This window comes from Mustela lutreola, chromosome 4 (assembly GCF_030435805.1).
Source record: "Mustela lutreola isolate mMusLut2 chromosome 4, mMusLut2.pri, whole genome shotgun sequence".
NCBI lineage: Eukaryota > Metazoa > Chordata > Mammalia > Carnivora > Mustelidae > Mustela > Mustela lutreola.
This window is the reverse complement of record NC_081293.1, coordinates 56,640,285-56,661,958: the sequence shown is the minus strand read 5'-3', so window position 1 is coordinate 56,661,958 and position 21,674 is coordinate 56,640,285. Positions and strand designations below refer to the sequence as shown.

The window sequence follows — 21,674 nt, the reverse complement described above, 5'->3', positions numbered from 1 at the left end:
CCTAAGTCTGCTTGTGAGGTCGGGAGATGCTTCTGGCAGGGAGGACAGGGTGGACTGTCCTGTGTTTGAAGCTTGGGATCTGCCCTGTTGGACAGTGTCTGGAGTTTTATACAAAGGAGAACTGAGTGGTAGATCAGCTGGGAGGTCATTGTGATATCCCTGATGCCCTGAGCCTCATGGGCACTGGAACCCTGTGGGAGCACATAGCTGGCATTTTTCCTTGAGATAGAAAGTCTTTTGCTTCCTCTGTGAAGAGGCTTGAATGCAAAGGACTGTTGTGCTAGGATGGAGTCTTTTTCGTGGTAAAAATGAAACAGATTTGGCTCTGGTTGTTACGAGGTGGTGGGCAAATGAGCTCTGCTTCCAGCTTTTGGTGCAAAGCCGGATTAAGAGTTCGTGTTCACATTGTTGTCCGACATCACAGGAAGAATAGAGAAGCTGTGCCTGCAGCCTCAGAAGAGTGAGCTTTGATCTCGAGGTGACTCTCCAAAGACCATCCTTATGCAAGAAGTGTCAGAGACCCATTGCATTGTAAGTTTCTCTCAAGGTTTTGTTTCGGTGGATGATAAGTTCCCTATCAACACTCAAGGGCTGATCTGACATCATCTCTAGACAGTGGTGTCCCCAAGAGCCTTCCCAGGCCTGGGAGGAACTGACTGGTAGGGGGACGACTGGGCTGAGAGGCAGAGCCCTCTGTTATATTTCCTCCTGGGCCTCAGTCTGGCTCCCTCCCAGAAGCGCTAATCACCTCCCTGCCCTCTTCCCAGGCTGTGGGGAGAGAAGTTTGGAAAGAGAATGAATTTAAGTTGCTTTTTTATACTCTGCCAAATTTTGTTTTCTCTCAGCTGGGTCTTTTGTTAGCATAGTCTTCACAGTCGAACTTGCCTAGGCTTGGGTTTCTCAGTTCGAAGAAGAAATGGGTACTGCTTAGCCCCAGCTAGACTGGAACTTCATGTGCAGAATGTTTAAGTGAACGTGCAAACGGACCTGTGCCTGGTTGGCTTTGATGAGGGGCCTCGGAGTGACCCAAGAAACATGTTCTGGGGACGGTTTCCTCCAGAAACTGAGAAGATCCTGACTGTGAAATAGTTAATACACATAAGCATGGGCGGTTTAAATACACAGTCCAAGTCACGAATGCAGGACTTAAAAGAAAGCATATGGGAGGGGCCCAGTGAGCTGGGGAGCACCCAAGACTCAGGCCAGAGTTAGGAGTCAGCTCCTTGTGACCTTTATTTAACATTCTTCAGAATGTGGGCCAGTCTGCTCAGCCACCCTTGAGTCGGACTGCCCAGCCAAAGGACACGTGTACTTGATGTTGCTATCCTGTTCACTCTTGCTTTAACACAAGTGTTTGTAAGTCTGGGGTTTCTCTCCTCCTCGGTCAGCCAGGGATTGTATCTTTGCTAAGAACCACCGATCAGCATGACTGTCATCCTTGGGAGGTTGTGGGGAAGGAGGAAAGGGTTTTCCGCGAGAGTCCAGAGAACTAAGGCCAACGGAAGGAAGTCAGAGGGAGGCGTATTTCGTCTCAGACACAACTTGCCAACAGTGGAAAAAGCTGCTTTTAAGGGTGAGATACTGCCTACCGGGTCTATTCTGGGATGGGGCAGGGGGTGCGACATGATGGGCTAGGTTCTTTCCAGCTCTCAAACAATATGCTTTTACCTCCTGGAGCCTCATCTCCTGGGAAATTAACCTCCAATTTGCTAAAATCCTTGTATTTTGTCCCCACCTCTAATCCCACTGAACAACTGGGCCCATTTCTCTCTATGGCTACAGATTCCTTATTGACTGTTCTCTCAGAATGTCATCTGCGAATTCCTCTTTCATGTGGAGAGCATGAGAGAGGGGGAAAGAATCGGATCATTCTACCTTTGATGAGTGAATGCGTTTGAGTGTAGACATAGAGAATGTGGCTCTCAACTTGAACAGGTGGCTGAATGGCCAAGAGGGCTTCTTTTTTTTTTTTTTTTTTTTTAAAGATTTTATTTATTTATTTGACAGAGAGAAATCACAAGTAGATGGAGAGGCAAGCAGAGAGAGAGAGAGAGAGGGAAGCAGGCTCCCCGCTGAGCAGGGAGCCCGATGCGGGACTCGATCTCAGGACTCTGAGATCATGACCTGAGCCGAAGGCAGCGGCTTAACCCACTGAGCCACCCAGGCGCCCCCAAGAGGGCTTCTTAAACACAGACTGTTGGCTTCTTCCCCGAAGTTTTCAATTAGATAAGTCTGTGGCAGGACCTGAGAATTGTGCATTTTTAGCAAGGTCCCAGGTAATGCTACTCCCACTGGTCCAGGGACCATACTTAGAGAACCACTGCCCTAGAGGGGAGAGACCCAGACCAGCCTCATCTCAGCAAGGCCCAAAGCTGCAAGTGGTGAATTAATAAATTTTAGGGCACGTCCTCCTCCTCTACCATTTTCTCCTCCTCTTTTATTAAGGCTCCCTTGTCCCTGCCTCAGGGGTTTCAAAGAAAACTCTGACCTAGACCAATGTGTCCCAGATCCAAAGTCACTTCCTCCGGGAAGCCTTCCATGAATCCCCAGGGTTAGAAACTGTGGCTTCCTGTACTTCCTTATGATTGCTACCAGACACAAGTCACAATTTATAATGGTAATTCATGCGATTTCTTAATTAACATCTCTCTCCCCAAGAGACTATCAGGAAAGGTCTTTGAAAGTAAGACTTAAGAACTGTAGGAAAGGGGCACCTGGGTGGCTCAGTGGGTTAAGCCTCTGCCTTTGACTCAGGTCATGATGCCAGGGTCCTGGGATCGAGCCCCGCATTGGGCTCTCTGCTCGGCAGGGAACCTGCTTCCCCCCTCTCTGCCTACTTCTCTGCTTGCTTGTGATCTCTGTCAAATAAATAAATAAATAAATAAATAAATAAATAAATAAATAAATAAATAAAATCTTTTAAAAAAAGAACCGTAGGAAAGAGGTAAAGTGGCTGGGGGTGGGGGTGCATGTAAGAGTGGTGGGTCATCCCCAGAATTATGGAAGAGAGTGGAAGAACAGGGGCTTTTGTCCCCCAAGGAAGTCCTCATGAATGGAAAAGGAAGGAAGGAGGTGGCATTCTCCAGGATTTTTGGCTCAGATCCACCCCAGCTCTGGCTGGCACCAACCAGACATTTGTCGTCTCTAATTTTTCCATCAGCCAGAGTATTTCTTCTCTGTCCATACTGTAAAACCTGAGTTGGTTTTGCTTGCTCTAAGCCTCAGCTACTACATCCATAAAAGAGAGTTAAAGCCCCCAGGTGGGAGAGATCTGAGTTCAAACCCCAGTTCTGCTACATTTCATGTACATTACCATTGCATTTCCATGAGCACCTGACTTCGCTTCTATAAGCTTCCATTTCCTTAGGCACAAGGAAGTGGCTTCTGCTTCCTGGCATTTGGGGGAAACTTCTAGAATCAATGCACAGTTTCTGGTGACTGTCATGAGGGTTCAGTGCCTGTGGGCCACCATTCATCACCGTCCCCACCTCTTCAACATCACCATGATTCCTGCCCCTCACCCAAGGTTTCTATGAGGTTTCTATGAGTAGGATAAAGAACTTCATAACCATAAAGCACCTCTGAATGTCTAGGACACCAAGTGTCCCAGCCCCTACCCACAAGGCCTGTGCCCTTCTTTCCATAGGACGCCAGTGCACACTGTCCCCTCGCCAGTCCTCTGGTGACTCTTGATGTTATGACAAATGCACCTTTTGTCTCTCTCTGTTCTCAGGACTCTCAACTAACCAACTAAAGAACTGTACCCAGAGCATTGTTCCCGAGGAAGAAAAGAGCTAAACACCCACCCACAACTGCTTTGTGCCAAGAATCTACAGTTGGGTTGCAAGTCAGCACATGTTGTCCTTTTGGAAAAATGAGAGTGAGACCAAGTAAAGAGGCAGCAGAGGGGTCTCAAGACATCCCAAGGCAAGTGGCCAAACCGTGGGGGTCTCCCTCCTCCCTGGGCTAGACTCCCCTGCCCCGGGGCCTTTTGTAGTACTAGCTTCCTGTCCTTCTCTGTAAATAAATACTCGAGTCTCATGATCTCAAAGTGTAGCTGCTAGGGTTTAAACCCACTTGTTTTACTTATTTTATTGATGAGGCCCAGGGAGGGACAAACACTTTCCCAAGCTTACACAGTGATTTGTAACTAGACCAGAACATTCTGCAGCTAGGTCTTTTGATTCGAAGTATTGGGGCTAATGCTATCTACAGTGTGATTTTTTTTTTTTTAAAGCAAACGCTGTGTTCATCACAGCTTGATACACTGTAAAAGGCATCCCTTTCCCGAGTACTCACTTGCTCTTCTCAACTAACCTCTGCATCTGAATGGATGCTGGGCGCCGTGACGGGAGAGCGTGTCGTACAGGTGGGGTGCGTGGAAGCTGGATCCTGCCCAATGACAAAGCTTGGCTCTGCTCCTCTCCCGCTGTCTGAGGCCAGGAAGTCCCTTCCTCTTATTGAGCCTCAGTTTCTTCATCTGTAAAATAGGATAATGTGACTTAGGAGGGGTTCTTGCCCTTTAATGCCTTGAATCATTTGTAGCAGTGCCTGATAGATACCAAACACTCAAAAACGCTAGTTAGAATGACCTGTGAGTGAGTTGCTGAAGAGAAAGATGGAAAGTCCATCGATGAGGGGGGTTCAGGGTGTCTGAGAACAAGGGTAAGTGATAAAAAGAAAACAAAGCTGGAAACGAGCAAGAAATCTGGCCATCAAGAGACACAAATGAGTTATGGACTTTTCTGTTACTAAAATGCTGGCATATCCAGATCCCTAAATTTAGGTAAATGATTCAAGAAATGAAGCATCTACTTTGAAAACGTGTTATGATGCTGCCTGTGCCGGCTGTTGTGGGAAAGGCAACACTCGGTTTACACAGATGCTTTAGAATCTGAGGAGGGAGTTCTGGAGAGATAAGTGCAAGTCCCAGGGAGGAGAGTGAAGGGCTCCAAGGGTAATGGAGGGATAGGGGAATGCCAACCCCCAGCACGAAGCAGGCTGTGTATGCAGAATGGAACTGTGGAGTAGGAAGCCACGGAAGCAGGCTGTGGAAGCAGGATGGAACTGTGGAATAGGAAGCCACGGAAGCAGATGATAACATCATCTCTGTCTTTCGACAGACCCCTGGGAACTCAAGAAATTAATGCAGATAGGGAAGGTGTAGCATTTATTCTTGGCAAGGTTGCTTTGGTGATGCAGCAGTGTGTGAACCAGCTTTGGGAAGTTACCCGGGTATCAGAATGGAAGGCAAGAGTGCATGTGGGATCTGCCGATACGCCGCTTTGAGTGCTGGTGGGCAGCGTAGTTCCCACGGGCTCTCCTTGCCCAGGGCCTGGGGCTGGGGAGCACACAGTCCCTTGCACCCCAGCATTCAGGAGGCTGAGGTGTGAGGATGGGTGGGTGATGTGGCCCAGACTCTGGAGGAGAGGCTGGAGTGGGGAGAAAGAGGGCTTTGGAATCTGTGAGATCTGCACCCTGCTCATCTCCTCTGGGTCCTGCTGGGTGATTTAGAGAAACCCAAAGCCCTTTTCTGCATGTCAACATTTTCAGCCCTACAGAGGGTCTTGCTACCCGCTTGTAATGAGTGACAGGATCACATGAGAGGATGTGTAAGAAGCATGAGGCGGTTAGTGCTCCCTGAATGTAACTCGTTCTCCTTGCAGCATTATTAATGGTTATTAATGGTTATTGGGCAACAAGGTTTCTTCCAGCTTCCATTCAGGCCATGCTGATGGTTCCCTTGAGGGAGTCACAGAGCTGTATGTGACCCTCACCACAGCCTCACCATAGCCAAGAGGCTGACAGGAGAGCAGTTGCCATCTGGTGGCACACAGAGGCTTGGCAAAGTTTAGCACTGTCCCTGAGACCACTGGGCAGCAGGTGGTGGACCCCGGGCCAGAGCCGGCTCCTGGCTCCAGTTCAGGGCAGCTCCGCTGGAGCCTACTCCTGAGAGGTGGAGACCAGCTCCGTGGGGCTCAGTTACCGGCTACTACATACAAAGCACTCCATAAAAAAACTCGAGTGACCTCCAAGATCAAGCTCAAGATGCCGTTTCAGCTGTTTGGGCTGTGCTCAGCTGGGTGTTCCAAACAAAGAAGCCCTCCGCTTGTGTGTGTCCTGCTCGAGCCTCACTGAACCATTCTGATTACCCCAAATGAGGAATGGCTTATGATCTAACTCACTTCTACTTGGGGATGAAAGAGGACTCCAGTGACCTCCATTTTGACCTCAGTCTGTACTTGCTAATCGATTAAGTTCTTCCTAGCTTATCTCTTAACTCAGGCAAAAGACTGAGTGGGCAGAGCATCCTGTGATGGGAGCCAAAACTACCCCTTCAAGCAATAGGGGCTGCTCTGAGCCAGCAAGACCTGGCGGGACTGGCCCTAAGATGGTGATCGACCTAACCTTCACTGCCCACCTGCTTGTACCCACTGACCTTGGTCCCACGTTTTCCTTATATAAACCTGCATGTATTCAGCCTGTTGGGGACCGTCTTTGAGACATTAGTCTACTGTCTTCTGGGTGACGGTCTCGCTGAAATAAATTCCTTTCTTTATTCGCCAGCACCTGGTCTCTGCCTTGGGATTTTGTCTGTGGCAAGTGGCCAAACCTGGTCTGTTTGGAACCCCGCGGAGCAGGTGCTTTCAGACACTGCACCCCAGTTATAGAGATAGTGTCAGAGCCCACAGGTTAGTGTCAGTTTCACAGGCCTTCTCCCTCCCCCCCTTTCTGATGCCAATCCCAAGGCCAGGTTGTCACCTGTGCTTCTGACCCATTGGCTGTAGAGTCTCAGTCCCCCCTCCCCCAGTTCGCTTAATTTGCTAGAGCAACTCAGAGTTCAGGAAAGCAGTTTACTTGCTGGATTACTCCATAATCATAAAAGAATGTAACTGAGGAACAGCCAAATGGAAAAAGCACATAAAGAAAGGGATGTGGGAAAGGGTGCACAGCCGGGTGGTCACCCGCCCCTGCCTCCTCATATTCCCCAACCTGGAAACTCTCTGAACCTTGTCCTTTTACATTTTTATGGAGGTTCCAGTACTTAGGCTTGAGTGATTAAATCACTGCCCATCGGTGACTGATGTATCCTCCAGCCCCTGCCCCTGCCTTAAAGAAAGTTGCCATCCTTTAAATTACAAGGTTGGTTTCCCAGGCAACCAGCCCCACGCTCATTAGCACAAACTCAGGGTCGTTGAAAGGGGCTTGTTTTGAGTAACTAGACATGCCCACCATCTTTATCACCAGAGCTATTTCAGGAACTAGAGCTATTTGAAGACAAAAGACCAACTGCTTAAAGATAAGATTCTCCCATTGCTCTAAAACTTAGGAAATTACAAAGATTTTAGGAGCAGTGTGCCACGAATGGGGACAAAGACCAAATCTATATTTCTTATTATAAATCAACAATATCACAGTGGTTTGGCAGAGCTGAGCAGGGGGTGGCTGGTTTGGGTTGGGCTTACTCCCGCATCTTAGTCTCCTGGCTGGCTGGGGGATGGCTGAGCTAAGATACTCCACTGGGGCTAGGATGGTTGTTTCTACCTCGTGTGGCCTCTTGTCATCCAGTTGGCTCACTGGGGCTTCTTTCCATGACAGCAGTAGCAGGGTTCCCAAGAGCGACAAGAGAGGGTAAACTTGTACGTAAGTACTCAAGAGAGTAATCTGTCAAATCTTTTCTTGTGATGCATTGTCCAGTTGGCCAAAGCAAGTCACTGGCCAAGGTCAGGTCTTTGTGGTTGAGAACTACCCAGGGGCCCGGATAGAGAGAGGCAGGCCAATGGCTGCAACAAGCTACCTTATGTACAGTGAGCAGGGGAAGAAGGTAAGCACTGAGGCTCTAATCTTCATCCAACCTAGGATTCTGTGCCATGGCCAAAGGCTGGTTTCTTACCCTGAAAAGTCTTGGATTCCCAAATATATGTAATTCAGAATAAACTACCCCACTCTTCCCCCGCATCACATGCACTGTCATTACGCTCTTCTAAGCTCTGCAAGGCAGGAACCATGTCTATCTTTTCCGTCTTCTCGTCTGGCACTGAGATTGGCATGCCGCTGGTGCTCAATAAATACTTGTGTGGAATGGACATTTGTATAATTTTGCCTTTCAGAATCACAGAGAGGTTTTTTCTCCTGTTTCATAATGGGCCTGTATCTGGCAGTCTGATAGCCCACCTGGGCTTCTTGGAGTTAGAATAATTTCTTGCCTACTATGAGTAAGTGAATGTTGATAAAACAAAATACCAAAAATAATAATAATCAACACTTATTTAGCACATTTAGCCATTGATTCAATACTTACCATATGCCAGGCTCTCTGCACAACTTAATCCGTAACCCCATCAGGAGTGTTCTAGACCTTCAGATCTAAACGTTCAGATTTCATAGACAGCCACCCACCACACTTGGCTCTGGGCTGCCTGTAGGGCTCTAAGACAGCCACCAGAGCAGGACAATGCCAACCGTCTCTTTTCTGAGGGCGTCTGTGCAGCAGTCCATGGGGGGAGAAGCTCTCACTGGGGAGAAGCTCTCACTTTTCCTGGTTGGAAAAGCCTCCTGCCGAGCAGGAGCCAAATTCTCCTCTAACAACTCCATAGGGACAATTTCCAGGGTCTCTGTAGGGGACAAAACAAGAGTCATCTCACTCAGAGAAACTTAGAGCTGTGGCATCCCATCTCGTATTCATAATGTTTCCAACCCAGGAGCAATCTAACAACAGGGGGTTAGCTTTATCATCAGAAATGTTACCTAGTAACAGGGGCATCCAGGTGGCTCAGTTGGTGGAGCAAATGACTCTTGATTTCGACTCAGGTCATGATCTCAGGGTCATGGGATCAAGCCCCACATGGGGCTCCACGCCAGGTGTGGAGTCTGATTGAGGATTCTCTCTTCCTCTCCTCTGTCCCCACCAACAGCCCAAATAAATAAATAAATAAATAAATAAATAAATAAACACATCATAAGAGAAAAAGAAATGTCACTCCTCACATATTTGGCCCAGCCATGCAGGTGTGAGTCCAAACTGGCCTGAGCTCTGTCAGGGTGTTCATTACTGTGTGAGAGGTGGTTTCAGTTTCTTGCGGGGATGATCTGCCTGCAGGGTCTTTCGCCTGAATTAAAAGATAAGCTGGAGAGAGGAGCTTTAAGGAAAAATGTGGGACAAATTTGGTGAGTATAAGCCCGTGAGCAGTGAAGGTCAGGTCTTGGGGTTACCAGGTAGGGGCGCCTGGGTGACTCAGTGGGTTAAGCCTCTGCCTTCCGCTCAGGTCATGGTCTCAGGGTCTTGGGATCGAGCCCCGCATCTGGCTCTCTGCTCTGCAGGGAGCCTGCTTCCCCCGCCTCTCTCTGCCTGCCTCTCTGCCTACTTGTGATCTCTGTCTCTGTCAAATAAATAAATAAAATCTTAAAAAACAAAAGCAAAACAAAACACATTACCGGGTAGCTGGGGGAATGGAACCAGAGGGTTAACCTAACACCCAGTTCTAATGCAAAAGGGGAAAAGGTTATTACTTCTCACCTCTTACCTCCCTCATTTTACAACAAGGAAAATTAGGCTCAGAGAAGTTTTAGTAAGTGGCAGAGCGAGGATTAGAACCCAGGTCCCAGGCTGTGTTCCTATTTTGACTGTTAGCCTGACATAAGCATAATCAGGAGAAGATCTTTTTATAAAAACAAAGTTAAATGATAAATTACAAAGCAAAATGCATATTGTCTTTAGATCACTTTCTGCTTTGGCCTGTGTTAGCTGTTGGGTTTTAAATAGCACAGGTTGATGGACCTGCTCCTGTCAGTGTGTTAGTGTCTGTACAGGAAACTCAGAGGAGCCGGAGACAAAACCCAGAAGGTTCCACACTCTCAGCCAGGGCTCTCCAAACCTGTTGGTCATGTTACTCTATCAGTAAAATATTTCTGCAGATGCATTCCCCAATACATGTATCTTAATTTTTTTTCGGTTATACATTTATAATCCTGCATAGTGAAATGTCCAAAATAGGCAAAATCCATAGAGAAAGAAAGTAGATAAGCTATTGCTGGGGCCTGGGGGAAGGAGAGACTGGGAAGTGACTGCTGAGGAGGACACGGGTTCCTTTTTGGGGTAATAGAAATGTTCTGGGATTAGATAGTGGTGATAATTGCACAACCTTATGAATATACGAAGAAACGTGTTATATGTATTCTAAAAGGCGAATATTTTGGTATAGGAATTATATCTCAATTTAAGAAAATTATGTACATTTAATAATGTACTAAAATAATGTGTATGTTACAAAGAATAGCCTAAAAAAGTTAGAGGGTGAAATTTTAAAAGTCATAAATAAAAGTTCTGATATCATCTTGTATCACCCCAACAAATTGTCTTTTGCTCTCCCTATGGACTGAATTCTTTAAACCAATCCCCTGGATAGTCTATGTCTCAATTATAAGCCATTTATGACCCTCTTTGCTTTCAACACTGTTGTGAATTTCAGTAACGTTGCCAATCAATCAACAATAATTATAGTTAATAGATACATATCGAGTATTTGCGAGATACAAAGCAGGATTCTAAGTGCTCTATTTACATACTCAGACCTCCTGTTCCCATGTGGCTCTATTATTACTGTTAGTGTCCCCATTTTATAGTTGAGCAAACTGAGGTTCAGGTAGATTAAGTAATGTTTGCAGAGCCAAAGCTACTACATGCCTGCGTAAAGCTTCAAACCAAGCAGCTTGACCTCAACACTGTGTTTCACTCTTGCCATGTGCCAAGTCCTGGGGCACACTCAAAGACCCTGCATCCTGGAAGTTTATCCTCTTATGGGAGCAGGGGGTGAATATTAGACAAGTACTGATATTTTCAAGTTCCCTGAAGAATATGTCACAGCCTAGTTCTGTGTATTTTCTCCCCCAGAAATGCTTGGGATGAAGGAATGAAGTATGAGCTTTAAATCACATTTTCTTAATGTAAACAAATAACAAGGATACCCCCCAAATTCTGTTTATGCCCCTGAGCTGGGCCAGGGAGGGATCGGGATGTCAAGGGAACTAGGAATCCCAAAAAGACCAGCTCTGGCAGAATTCCCCAGCCCTGAGCCACTGGGGTTTGGGGGCTGGAGGCCCAGTATTACATCACTGTTTAGAAGCCTGGGCTCTTGGCTGACTCTCTCCAAACTGAAAAGGCCTTAAATAGTAGGGAAGGTTTTGGATTCGCTGCAGCACACTAATTGGCAGGCAAATCACATAATACTTCTAAACCACTCAGGATATGATAGAGACTTAATAAAATCGCTATGGATTTCAGGGGTGCCTGGGTGGCTCAGTTGTTGAGCATCTGCCTTCAGCTCAGGTCATGATCCTAGGGTCTTAGGATCGAGCCCCACATCATTGGGGTCCCTGCCCAGCAGGAAGCCTGTTTCTTCCTCTCCTACTCCCCCTGCTTTTGTTCCCTCTCTCACTTTCTCTCTCTGTCAAATAAATAAATAAAATCTTTTTTTAAAAGATTGCTATGAATTTTGACTTAGGATATCTGATGCTTATTGAATTATTATTATATCATTCTTTTTTTTTTTTAAGATTTTATTTATTTATTTGATGGAGAGAGATCACAAGTAGGTAGAGAGGCAGGCAGAGAGAGAGAGGAGGAGGAAACAGGCTCCCTGCTGAGCAGAGAGCCCGATGCGGGACTCGATCCCAGGACCCTGAGATCATAACCTGAGCCGAAGGCAGCGGCTTAACCCACTGAGCCACCCAGGCGCCCTATTATATCATTCTTGAGTTAGCCTTTCTGAATATGAACTGTAAGATCTCTACCCAGTGTAACAAATTAAAAAAAAATGACAAGATCTTTATTAACAGACACGAAAAAAAGTAGATTTTAAAAAAGTAGAAGATCATGGTTCCATTTTTGTGTTGTTACGGGTGTGTGGTTATCTGGAGAAAAAGAGAAGAGAGGTTACAGACCAAAATGTTAAGAGAACTTATTTCTGTAAGGAGTGAGGGTGATTTTGATTTTTTAATTTTTAATTTTAATTTTTACACTACTTGCCTGTATGTTCTGACTTTTTTGTGTGTGTGATGAGTGTGCTTTGCTTTTGTGATTAGAGAAGTGATTTTTACCCAGGGTTGTGCCCGACCCTGTTTAAATTAAGAGGAAAGCGTGACACTTTGGTGAAGATCAGACTTAAAATTTGGGCTTTTTGAAGTTGTCTTGGCTAATGTCCATTTCTATTGGATTTCTTCCCTAAAGTAAGCCCCTTTTTTTGGACTTCTTTGTAAGCAGAGGAGGCTGTTGGTGATGGGGACCAGGTTCCAGGGACTGTCTTCTAGAAGAAGACCCTGCCAGAACCCTTATGACACTTTACTTAGGATTACCGGTCCTTCTGGACACAGGGGCCACTTCTCTGCCCCTCGTCCTCAGTATTGGGGTGTTTCGCTTACCAGCTGTTGAGGAGGGGAGTGAGGTTGATGAGCCCCTCACTCTTCCTCCTTTGGGCTTTGCTTTTCTCCAGGCCTCCCCGCCCCAACTGCTGAGAGTGACTGCTGAGAGCAGAAGAGAAGAGAGAACCAGCAGAGAAGAAGGAAGTCGGGCACAGCAGGGGTCCTCCCCACCATGGGGCAGACCTGCCAGAGAGGATGTGTGAGTTGTCCCCTTGCTTTCCTCTAAGGTCATGGGGTCACACACACCAGGCCTGCCCAGTGCACTCTCCCACTGGGTGTTCCTCTCGGTCCATTTTCTAGGAGGGAAACCCAGACCCAGAGCACAGCAGAGTTGTGTCATGGGGTAGGGTAGGAGACACTCACATCCGGCCTCTAGCTCTCTCTGTGCAGTTTAATCTTTCTTTATTTCTTTTTTTTTTTTTTTTTAAGATTTTATTATTTATTTGACAGAGAGAGAGAAAGAGACCACAAGCACGCAGAGGGAGAGAGAGAAGAGAGAAGCAGGCTCCTTGCTGAGCAAGAAGCCTGATGTGGGACTTGATCCCAGGACCCTGGGATCATGACCTGAGCAGAAGGCAGCCACTTAACCGACTGAGCCACCCAGGCATCCCTCTCTGTGCAGTTTAATTTTTACTGGGTCATATCTGACCTATTGGTCCTGAGTGAGGGGCACCCAAAGGGTCATAAACGTCACCTTTGGTTAATCACTTCTTAGGTTGTTATACTGCAAAGTCATGAATGGGTGTTGAAAACAGGAGTGTGACCTTTTCTAAGAGAAGCCTTCCTCGGCCAGATTGTATATGGCCACGTAAAAGCAGAAACCCACTCCAGCCCCCAACAGAGAGCTTTACTCCCCACCGCCACAACCCCGGGTATGGAAATAAGTCGGGGAAAGTGTTTATGGGACAAATGACGTTCTTCTGAGTAGCTGGTTCATTTTCAGTCAGTCTGTGCAGTGGACAGTCCCTCTGGGGCAAGGGCTACGAGGCCCCCCTCTTCCAGTTTGGGAAATGGAGGCACAATGGGGTGTTAGCCCAGTGACACACACAGGGCTGGGACTGAAGCAGTGTCCTGGGGATAGGGTTCTCTCAGAGCAAGCCTGTTGGTCACTGCTGTGGCCTGGCCTGCCTGCTTTGTGAAGACTTCCCTGGTCAGTCTGTGGGCGGGAAATTTGTTCCCAGACCGCTTGTGGGAGTGGGGAGGAGGGAACACAAGCTCTGGGAGTGGCTTTCGCCTCTGTGTGAGGAGGGCTGGCACCTTTCCCCAGTCCTGGCTTGAAAACACCCCCTTTGTCATCTCTGAGGAGACTGCCTTCTAGGCCAGATACACCCCCTGAGAGAACTGAGTTCGACCCCACTCTCACACCTACGTGGAGGCTCGGGTTCCCGTCTCAGTCTCTTCTCGGGACTCCAAGGCACCTGCCTGGGCTACAGTGAGCCGGAGCCCACTTGACACGTACATCTGAAAGCCCCTTGGGTCACGGGCCCCCAGGGCCTCTTCCTTCTTCTTTACTCCACGATCAGGGCGAAAATAGTTTTGCCTCTTCTAGGAAAGGGGGAACACCTCTAAACCAGGAGGTCTGCTTGGGATGCCTTTGCCACCTCTCACGGTCCCCACCACCCCCTTCTGTGCCCCTACCCAGCCTCGTGAGCCTCAGGCAGAATGCCACTGAGAGCTTCCAGCAGGCCAGGCCAGCTTTGGAGAGGTGGCACAAAGCAGCCAGTGTCCCCGGCGCCACGTGGCAGTCAGCAGGCTCTGGCGCTGGCCCTTGGACTTAGTTCCCCAACGGCCTCTGGGTCTCTGGCTGGTCCTCTGGGGTCCTGGGGGGGTCTGGACACAGGAAGCCAGGCTCCAGGATCTCAGACACAAGCAGAAATCCCAGGAGTTGGAAATGGGTTTGTCTTCTCACGGGGCCCCAGGGTGAGTTCTGATTATTGCCCTTGGGTCTCCGCGAGCTGGTGATCTTCACTGTAGCTGCTGTCATTCAAGGAGCAACTGCCCTGCGCCCGGCCCTTCACAGTCTTCTTGTATTTTCACAAAGTTCCAACAAAGTAGGTATCATTCTCCTCTTACAGATGGGAAAACTGAGGCGTAGAGAGCTGAAGGTACTTGTCTAATTTTACATGGTTCATCAGTGACAAATCTAGGACATAAACTTAGGTCCCTATGACCCGGAGCCTGTGTGCTCTTTCTACCTCCAGGACAAACCCAGGGCTGGGGATGAGGATTGGGACGCCACCAGTAACTGCCTGGGGACATTGGTACTTTGAGTGGTTCCGAGCTTAGAATGGTTGTGCTCTGGATATTGACTTCCCTCTGTTGATCTAAGGAAGGGCCCCAAATTATATGGTCCGTTCCGTTTCTTTGTCCTTGGCACCTTGGCTGTTCCAAGCTCAGGCAGTATTTTGCATCGTTTCCTTACTCTTAATTCTCTGAAAGGCTTATAGACTCCTGTCAGACTTCATGAGAGTGCCTTTTAGCAGCAAGTTTGCTCTCATGGGGGATCGGTGTAAAATCCAGACTGTTCAGTTTTTGGCCACGTGAAAACTTGCTGAGATGGCCCTGGTCACTTGGGTTGTCTATGGAAAATGCCTTTTCTTGCTTCTGTAGGACCATGATTTCTGTAGAGCTTCTTTGAATAGCAGTCTACGAAGAGGTTGCATTGTCTCTGTTCACGAAGAACAAACATTTATAGGGCACCTACCTTATGTGAGGCAGGGCAAGAAGGGTTGAAAAGATGGTCTCTGCCCTTCAGAGACGATGTGTGCATTACCCTGATTCTTATACGAACTGGCTACATGCCTGTGGGCCGCCGTGCAGCCCTTCTAGAAAGTGGGGTTACCTGTGGTGCTCTGTCTCTTGGGGGGCTCTCCCTCCTCACGTGCCAAGAGTGGTGGTTCCAAGAGTCCCAGAGCCGCAAGAGAGGGCAGGCCCTAGCACAGGTATTTGAAGGTATTATTGTCCTACTGGCTAACGCCAGACACACAGCCAAATCCAGAGTCACTGTGGGAGGAGACGACAGAGCATGGGCACAAGGAGGAGAAGCGTTATGACTGTTTTCCACAAACAAGGTACCACATCCTCCTTATCCTGTCAGCCGCCATCATGGAGAGATCTGCCTGGGTCCCTCTTTGACTGGGAGCAGCTTCCAAAATCCGTGAGGTGTGGAAAGTCCTAAGAGGGATACAGAGGGCAGGACGCTCATTCATCAAGGATACTGACTCACCCAGCTGGTTGCTGCTTGATGGCCGTGTTCCCTCCATGTTCCTGTGGGAAGTATCGCGTCCTACAATCATGGGGACATGGTGTGGCCAGGGGCTTAGCAGGGACAGACCCCTGTGTTCCCCCAGCCCTGCTACATGCCCCTCTGCTTTCATTATGGATGGGCACGTCTGTCTGCTCTTGTGGAACGTGGGCTCCCTGTGGGCAGAGCCACTCTTGTCTGTCATAGTTGAACCCTGCTTCCCAGCACCGTACCTGTGCAATTGTAAGCACCTAATCCATGCTGATGTGATTAAACTCACGAATAGGACATTTCTGAGCTCTGCTGTATTCCATCCAGAGGATGGTTAATCCAGTCAGGATGTTGTTAGCGATTTCGAGCTTATTTGTAGTTACCGTTGCTTCTGAGCCTGATTGATTAGGTATGAGTGGCAACATGTTGTGAATACAAGTTGCTAAGATGCCTTTGTCACGCCTCATTTTGTCCTGTTTTTCTTTAAGAGTGACGCATCTGAAAGGCCCATCAAACCCCCGCTTTCTGAAGCTAAGGTAAGACACCTAAATGTTCTCTCCATATCCTTCTGTAACATTTTCTAGACAAGAGGGATAGTGTGTGGCAATTCCCTCTGGGGATTCTTTGCTTTCAGGGAGCCAGGCAGCCCTACGGTGGATTCCCAGGGGAGGAAGAACATTTACTTCTCAACTGCTCCTCCCTGGGCCCAGCCCACCACACAGGGCAGATCTTTTATTGGGGGGGGGGGCGGGGGGAGCGGCTTTGTTACGAGGCTCGAGGCTCATCTCTTAATTCTTTCTTGGGAGCAAAATGCCAAGAGTCTGAGCTAAATGCAGGACCTTCCTGCCTTGGAGCTGTATGGCTTCCTAACTGTGGGAGAGGCTCTGGGAGAGGGAATGGAAGGTCTCTTCCCTCCTGTCTTTTCCAGTATGTGGAATCCAGCATGCCAGGAACTTGGTACCCACCCCCTCTGTGCTGGAACATGGGCCAAAAAAGTTTCAGATCTTCCCTATTGGCATAGCCCATGTGGTTCTAAATCAGAATTTTCTGTTCTATCTGTGATGGCCCTCACCTTCCCTCTCAATCCCCAAGTGGGTGCTTTCCTGTGCTTATCACATTGCAGTCGAGTGAATCTGAGATGGGTTACTTCATGGGAAGGGGGTGAGGTGGAGGCTTTAGAGAACCAGCTTGCTGGGAGAAAAGTACAGTAACTTTTGATTTCTGCTACATCTGCCTCCCTTATCTAGTCCCAGGTGAGCTCCAAGTATGGGTCCTGATTCGTAGCCACCTCTGTTCTGCTTCTTATTCCACTGGTCAAACAGCCCTATTCTTGTTCTTTCTAAAATGAACTAGAGACTCCAGCATTTGAGGATTTATGGCTGAGAAGTAAAGCTCAACCTGCAAAAAGGGAAAAAGTTACAACATAGAGTAACATGTGCTTTAAGTGCCAGGCGAGGGGGAGGGATCCATCCTGTCTTGGGAAGAGAAGGGAGGTTGGACAGAGGAGGTGAGATTGGCAGAAGGTCTTGAGGCAGATGAAGGAATCTGCAGGCCAGGAAGGACATTCAGGGCAGAGACAGCAGTTAGGGCAAACACGGAATCTGTGAAGGATCTGAAGAAGTCGGGAGGCTACCTAGTGTGTTGACGGTGGGGAAGTGGGACGGGAGGCTGATGAATTTGGGTTGGGCTGGCACTGGATTTTAAGTCCAGTTAAGGAACTCTATGGAGGGGTCCCAAAAGATCTTTAGGTTGAAGAGTCATGTGATTAACTTGTGTTCTGTCTGACAGCAGCAAGGAGCGTGAGCCTTGAGCCTCCAGGGAACCAGCCAGGAGGTAGTGGGGATGAGTGTAGAAAGCTCCCCAGAGGCCGTGTGTATGCAAGATGATACTCCTTGGAATGGGAAGAAAGTTTTACAAGTTCCATTGCTAACAGTTTTTTAAAGCTTGGTTGACAGTGGTAACCTTGCTTGGTGAGCCTTGCAGTTGGGGTTACTTGTTTTATTTTGTGCTCAGGGTCTCTCTTCATGAGAAGGGGCACATCATGGTCCCTTCCTTTGTTTCCAGGGCCATTTTTAGCATATCATGAGGCATTACCGTCTTCTGACTTCCTGGTTGAAGTAGTTTTACACATCATATTCTCTGTCTTTAACTCAGTTGACCCTCACAAAATAAGCAAGTGGCTTAGGAAGATTTCTGCATAGAAACTATGGATTAAAGCTAATGAACAATGGAGCAACTTGTTGGTTCTGTTGGAAGAGAGAGTGACTTTTGATCTTGAGGTCTTGGGTTGGACTCCCATGTTGGGTGTAGAGATAACTAAAAAATAAGAAGCTAAAAAAAAAAAAAAAAAAAACACAAAACCACTAATGAACAAAGAGAAAATGAGAGCACTGACTTGTTTCCTATCCCTGGTACCAGCTACTCATCAGCCACATCTTGGAGTTAAACGAAATAAATGATCTGATCACATATAATAAGTTGAGAAAAAAACAGGAAAGCCTTTTTGAATTCTGGCTTTATTCATATATCACTAATGATAAGGTAATCCTTTTGTATATAGAGGGCCTTGAGATCATTAGCGAATGATCCCATTAGGCCACCACATTTAAAAACAGTTTATCTCATCTATATGCCTTTTTTTAATTGAAGTATAATTTACTAACAGTCAAAAGCATACATCCTAAGGGTCAGGTCAAGAAATTTGAACACATGTCTATACCTATAGAACCCAGTTCAAGTTATAAAATATTTCCGGGCACCAGGGTGGCTCAGTGACTTAAGCCTCTCCTTCAGTTCAGGTCATAATCTCAGGGTCCTGGGATCGAGCCCCGCATTAGGTTCCCTGCTCACTGGGGAGCCTTCTTCCCTTCCTCTCTCTCTGCCTGCCTCTCTGACTACTTGTGATCTCTGTCAAATAAACAAATAAAATCTCTTTTAAAAAAAGATATAAAATATTTCCATCACCCCCCAGTGACTGTCCCTATCCAGTCACTACTTCCCCATCCCCTGTCCTGAAGGAATCATTGTTCTGACTTCTATCACCATAGGTTAATTTTCCTGTTCTTGAACCTCATGTAAATGGAATCATACATGTGTACTCTTTTGTACGTGGCTTTACTATTTTCATATTGCTGCATGTACCGAGTTCATTCATATGTGATCTTGTATATAAACAATCCTAAGATACACACACGCACACACACTATTAGAATAAACACATTCAGTGAGGTTTCAGGATACAAAGTTGATATGTGAAAAATCAGTTGTACTTCTATACATTTGCAATGAACAACCCAAAAAGAAATTAAGAGAACAATTTCATTTATAATAGCACCAGAAAGAACAAAACACTTAGGAATAAACTTAAAAGAAGTCCAACCCTTATACTCTCAAAACTATAAAACATTGTTGAAAGAAATTGAAAAAGAGCTAAAAAAAAAAAAAAACAAAAACAAAAACATGGAAAGACATTCCATGTTCATGGATTGGAAAGCTTAAGATGGCAATACTCCCCAAGCTGACCTACAGATTCAACACAAGCCCTATCAAAATTCCAGCTGGCATCTTGGCAGAAATGGACAAATTAATTCTAAAATTCATATGGAGATGAAAGGTACTCAGAATATCTTGAATAATAAGAAGAAACATCTCAAATAATAAGAAGAAAGTCAAGGAACTTGCATTTCCTGTTTTTACAATGTATAAATCTACAATTCTCAAGACAGCATGGTACTAGCATAAGGATAGACCTATATAGTATATGTGCTGCCGAAGCGAGCACAAGGATAGACCTATAGATTAATGGAATAGAATTGAGAGTCCAGAGGTAAACTCTTACATTTCTAATCATTCAGTTTTCACAGGGTTATGAAAACAATTCAGTGGGATGAGAATAATCTCTTCAACAAACAATGTTGTGACAATTGGATATCCACATGCAAAAGAATGAAGTTGAATCCCTACCTCAAACCATATACAAAAATTAATTCGAAATACATAGTAGCTAAAATTATAAAACTCTTAGAAGAAAACATAGGTATGAATGTTTTTGATCTTGGATTTGGCAATTGTTTCTTACTATGATACCTGTTACGGGCTGAATTGTGTCCCTCTACTACCAAATTCACGTGTTGAAGTTTGAATCCCCAACACCTCAGAATATCATCACATTTAGAGATGGGGGGTCTTTAAAGAGTTAATTAATTATTTAAATTGAGGTCTTTAGAGTGCACCCTGTTCCAGTCTGACTGACATCTTTTCAAGAAGAGGAAATGTGGACCCACAAAGAGACATCAGGGATGCCTGCACACAGGGAGAGGGCCATGTGAAGAAGGGGGCCATCTGCAAGCTAAGGAAAGAGTCCTTAGAAGAAGCTAAACCTGCCAACACCTTGATCTTGGACATCTAGCCTCCAGAATTGTGAGAAAACACATTTCTGTTGTTTAACTCACCCAGTCTGTAATATTTTATCTATCAACTGATGAATGGATAAAGAAAGTGTGGTATATCCACACAATGGGAACTTATTCAGAAATAAAAAAGGACCGAAGTTCAGACATGTACTACAACGTGAACAAATGTAAATGAAGTACATTTACATGCTAAATGCAAGAAGCCATTCACCAAAGATCACAATCTGTATGATTCCATTTGTATGAAATGTCCAGATCAGGCACACCTGTAGAGATGGAAAGTAGATTTGTGGTTGCCTATGTCTGGGGAGCATGGGAGTTTGGGAGGTGACAGCTAAGATACAATGTTTCTTTTCGGGATAATGAAAATACTCAAAATGATTGTGGTGATGATGTCATAACTCGACAATCATTAAAAATCACGGAAATGTACACTTTAAATAGGTGAATTATATGGTATGTGAATTATATCTCAGTAAAACTATTACCAAAGGTGGGGGGAAAGCATTCCATTTTTATAGTTGAAACATATGAAGTATGTATGGATATAGTACAATTTTTTAATCTGCTCCTGTGCTCATGGACATTTGAATTGTTTTTAGTTTGGGCTATGACTGATAAAGTGCTGTGAACACCTGTGTACAAATCCTTATATGGACATGTGCTTTCATTTCTCTTGGGTAAATACCCAGGAATGGAATCATTGGGTCATGGGCTAGGTATATATTAATTTTTTAAAAGATATATTTATTTATTTGAGAGAGAGAGAGAGAGGAGGGAGCATGTGAGCAGGGAGAGGGGCAGAGGGGCAGGGAGAGGGGCAGAGGGAAAGGGAGAGAGAGAATCCCAAGCAGACTCCATCCTGAGCGTGGAGCCCAAGTGGGCCTCATGACCTGAGCCAAAACCAAGAGTTGGATGCCCGGCCAACTGAACCACCCAGGCGCCCCTATGATAAACTCCATTAGGAATAATTGAACGATTCCAAAATAGCGTCAATTTACACTCTCATCTGTCTCATCTGTTTTCATGTCTATGTTTTAGGTATGTTTTATAACATAAATAATAGTGCAGCAGTAGGCATCGATAGTTATAAGTAAATATATAGATTGTTGAGGTATGAGGTCAAAATGTTTTTGCTACAGGGGATTCTGAACTGACCAGTTCTGCAGCCTGGGACTAGGAGAGAGTCCATCTTGCTAAGGGCTTTGTATTGGTTTTGTAGGGCTGCAATAGCAAATTGGCACAAAGTTGGTGGTTTAAAATAACAGAAATTTATTATCACATAGTTCTGCAGGCCAGAAGTCCGGAATCAAGGTGTCAGCAGGGTGGGGCTCCCTCCCCAGGCTCTCGAGGAGGCTCCTTCCTGGCTGCTTTCACTTTCAGTGTCTCCAGGCACCCCCTGGCTTGTGGCTGCAGAACCCTCTCTCATCTCTGAGCCACCTTCAAGGGCCATTCTCCTTCCCCCCTACTGTCTTCTCTTCCGCCTCCCAATCAGGAAGGTCACTGGGTTTAGGGTCCACCTAAACCCATCTGGGAAGATCCTATCTCCAGATCCCTAGAGACGATACACAAAGACCCTTTTTTTTCAAATAAGGTCACATGCACAGGTT

At 46.3% G+C, this 21,674-nt stretch overlaps 1 protein-coding gene across 1 annotated transcript in view; it reads left to right on the top strand.

Moving 5' to 3' along the window:
* The window catches only part of HK1 (hexokinase 1), a 112,595-nt gene that overhangs the window by 21,302 nt on the left and 69,619 nt on the right, over nucleotides 1–21,674 (top strand). The window contains exons 2-4 of the mRNA XM_059170062.1: nucleotides 3,734–3,927; nucleotides 12,489–12,616; nucleotides 16,141–16,188. Of these exons, the coding sequence (XP_059026045.1) occupies nucleotides 12,590–12,616; nucleotides 16,141–16,188 (75 nt within the window). The 5' untranslated portion in view covers nucleotides 3,734–3,927; nucleotides 12,489–12,589. The remainder of the gene's footprint in view (nucleotides 1–3,733; nucleotides 3,928–12,488; nucleotides 12,617–16,140; nucleotides 16,189–21,674) is intronic.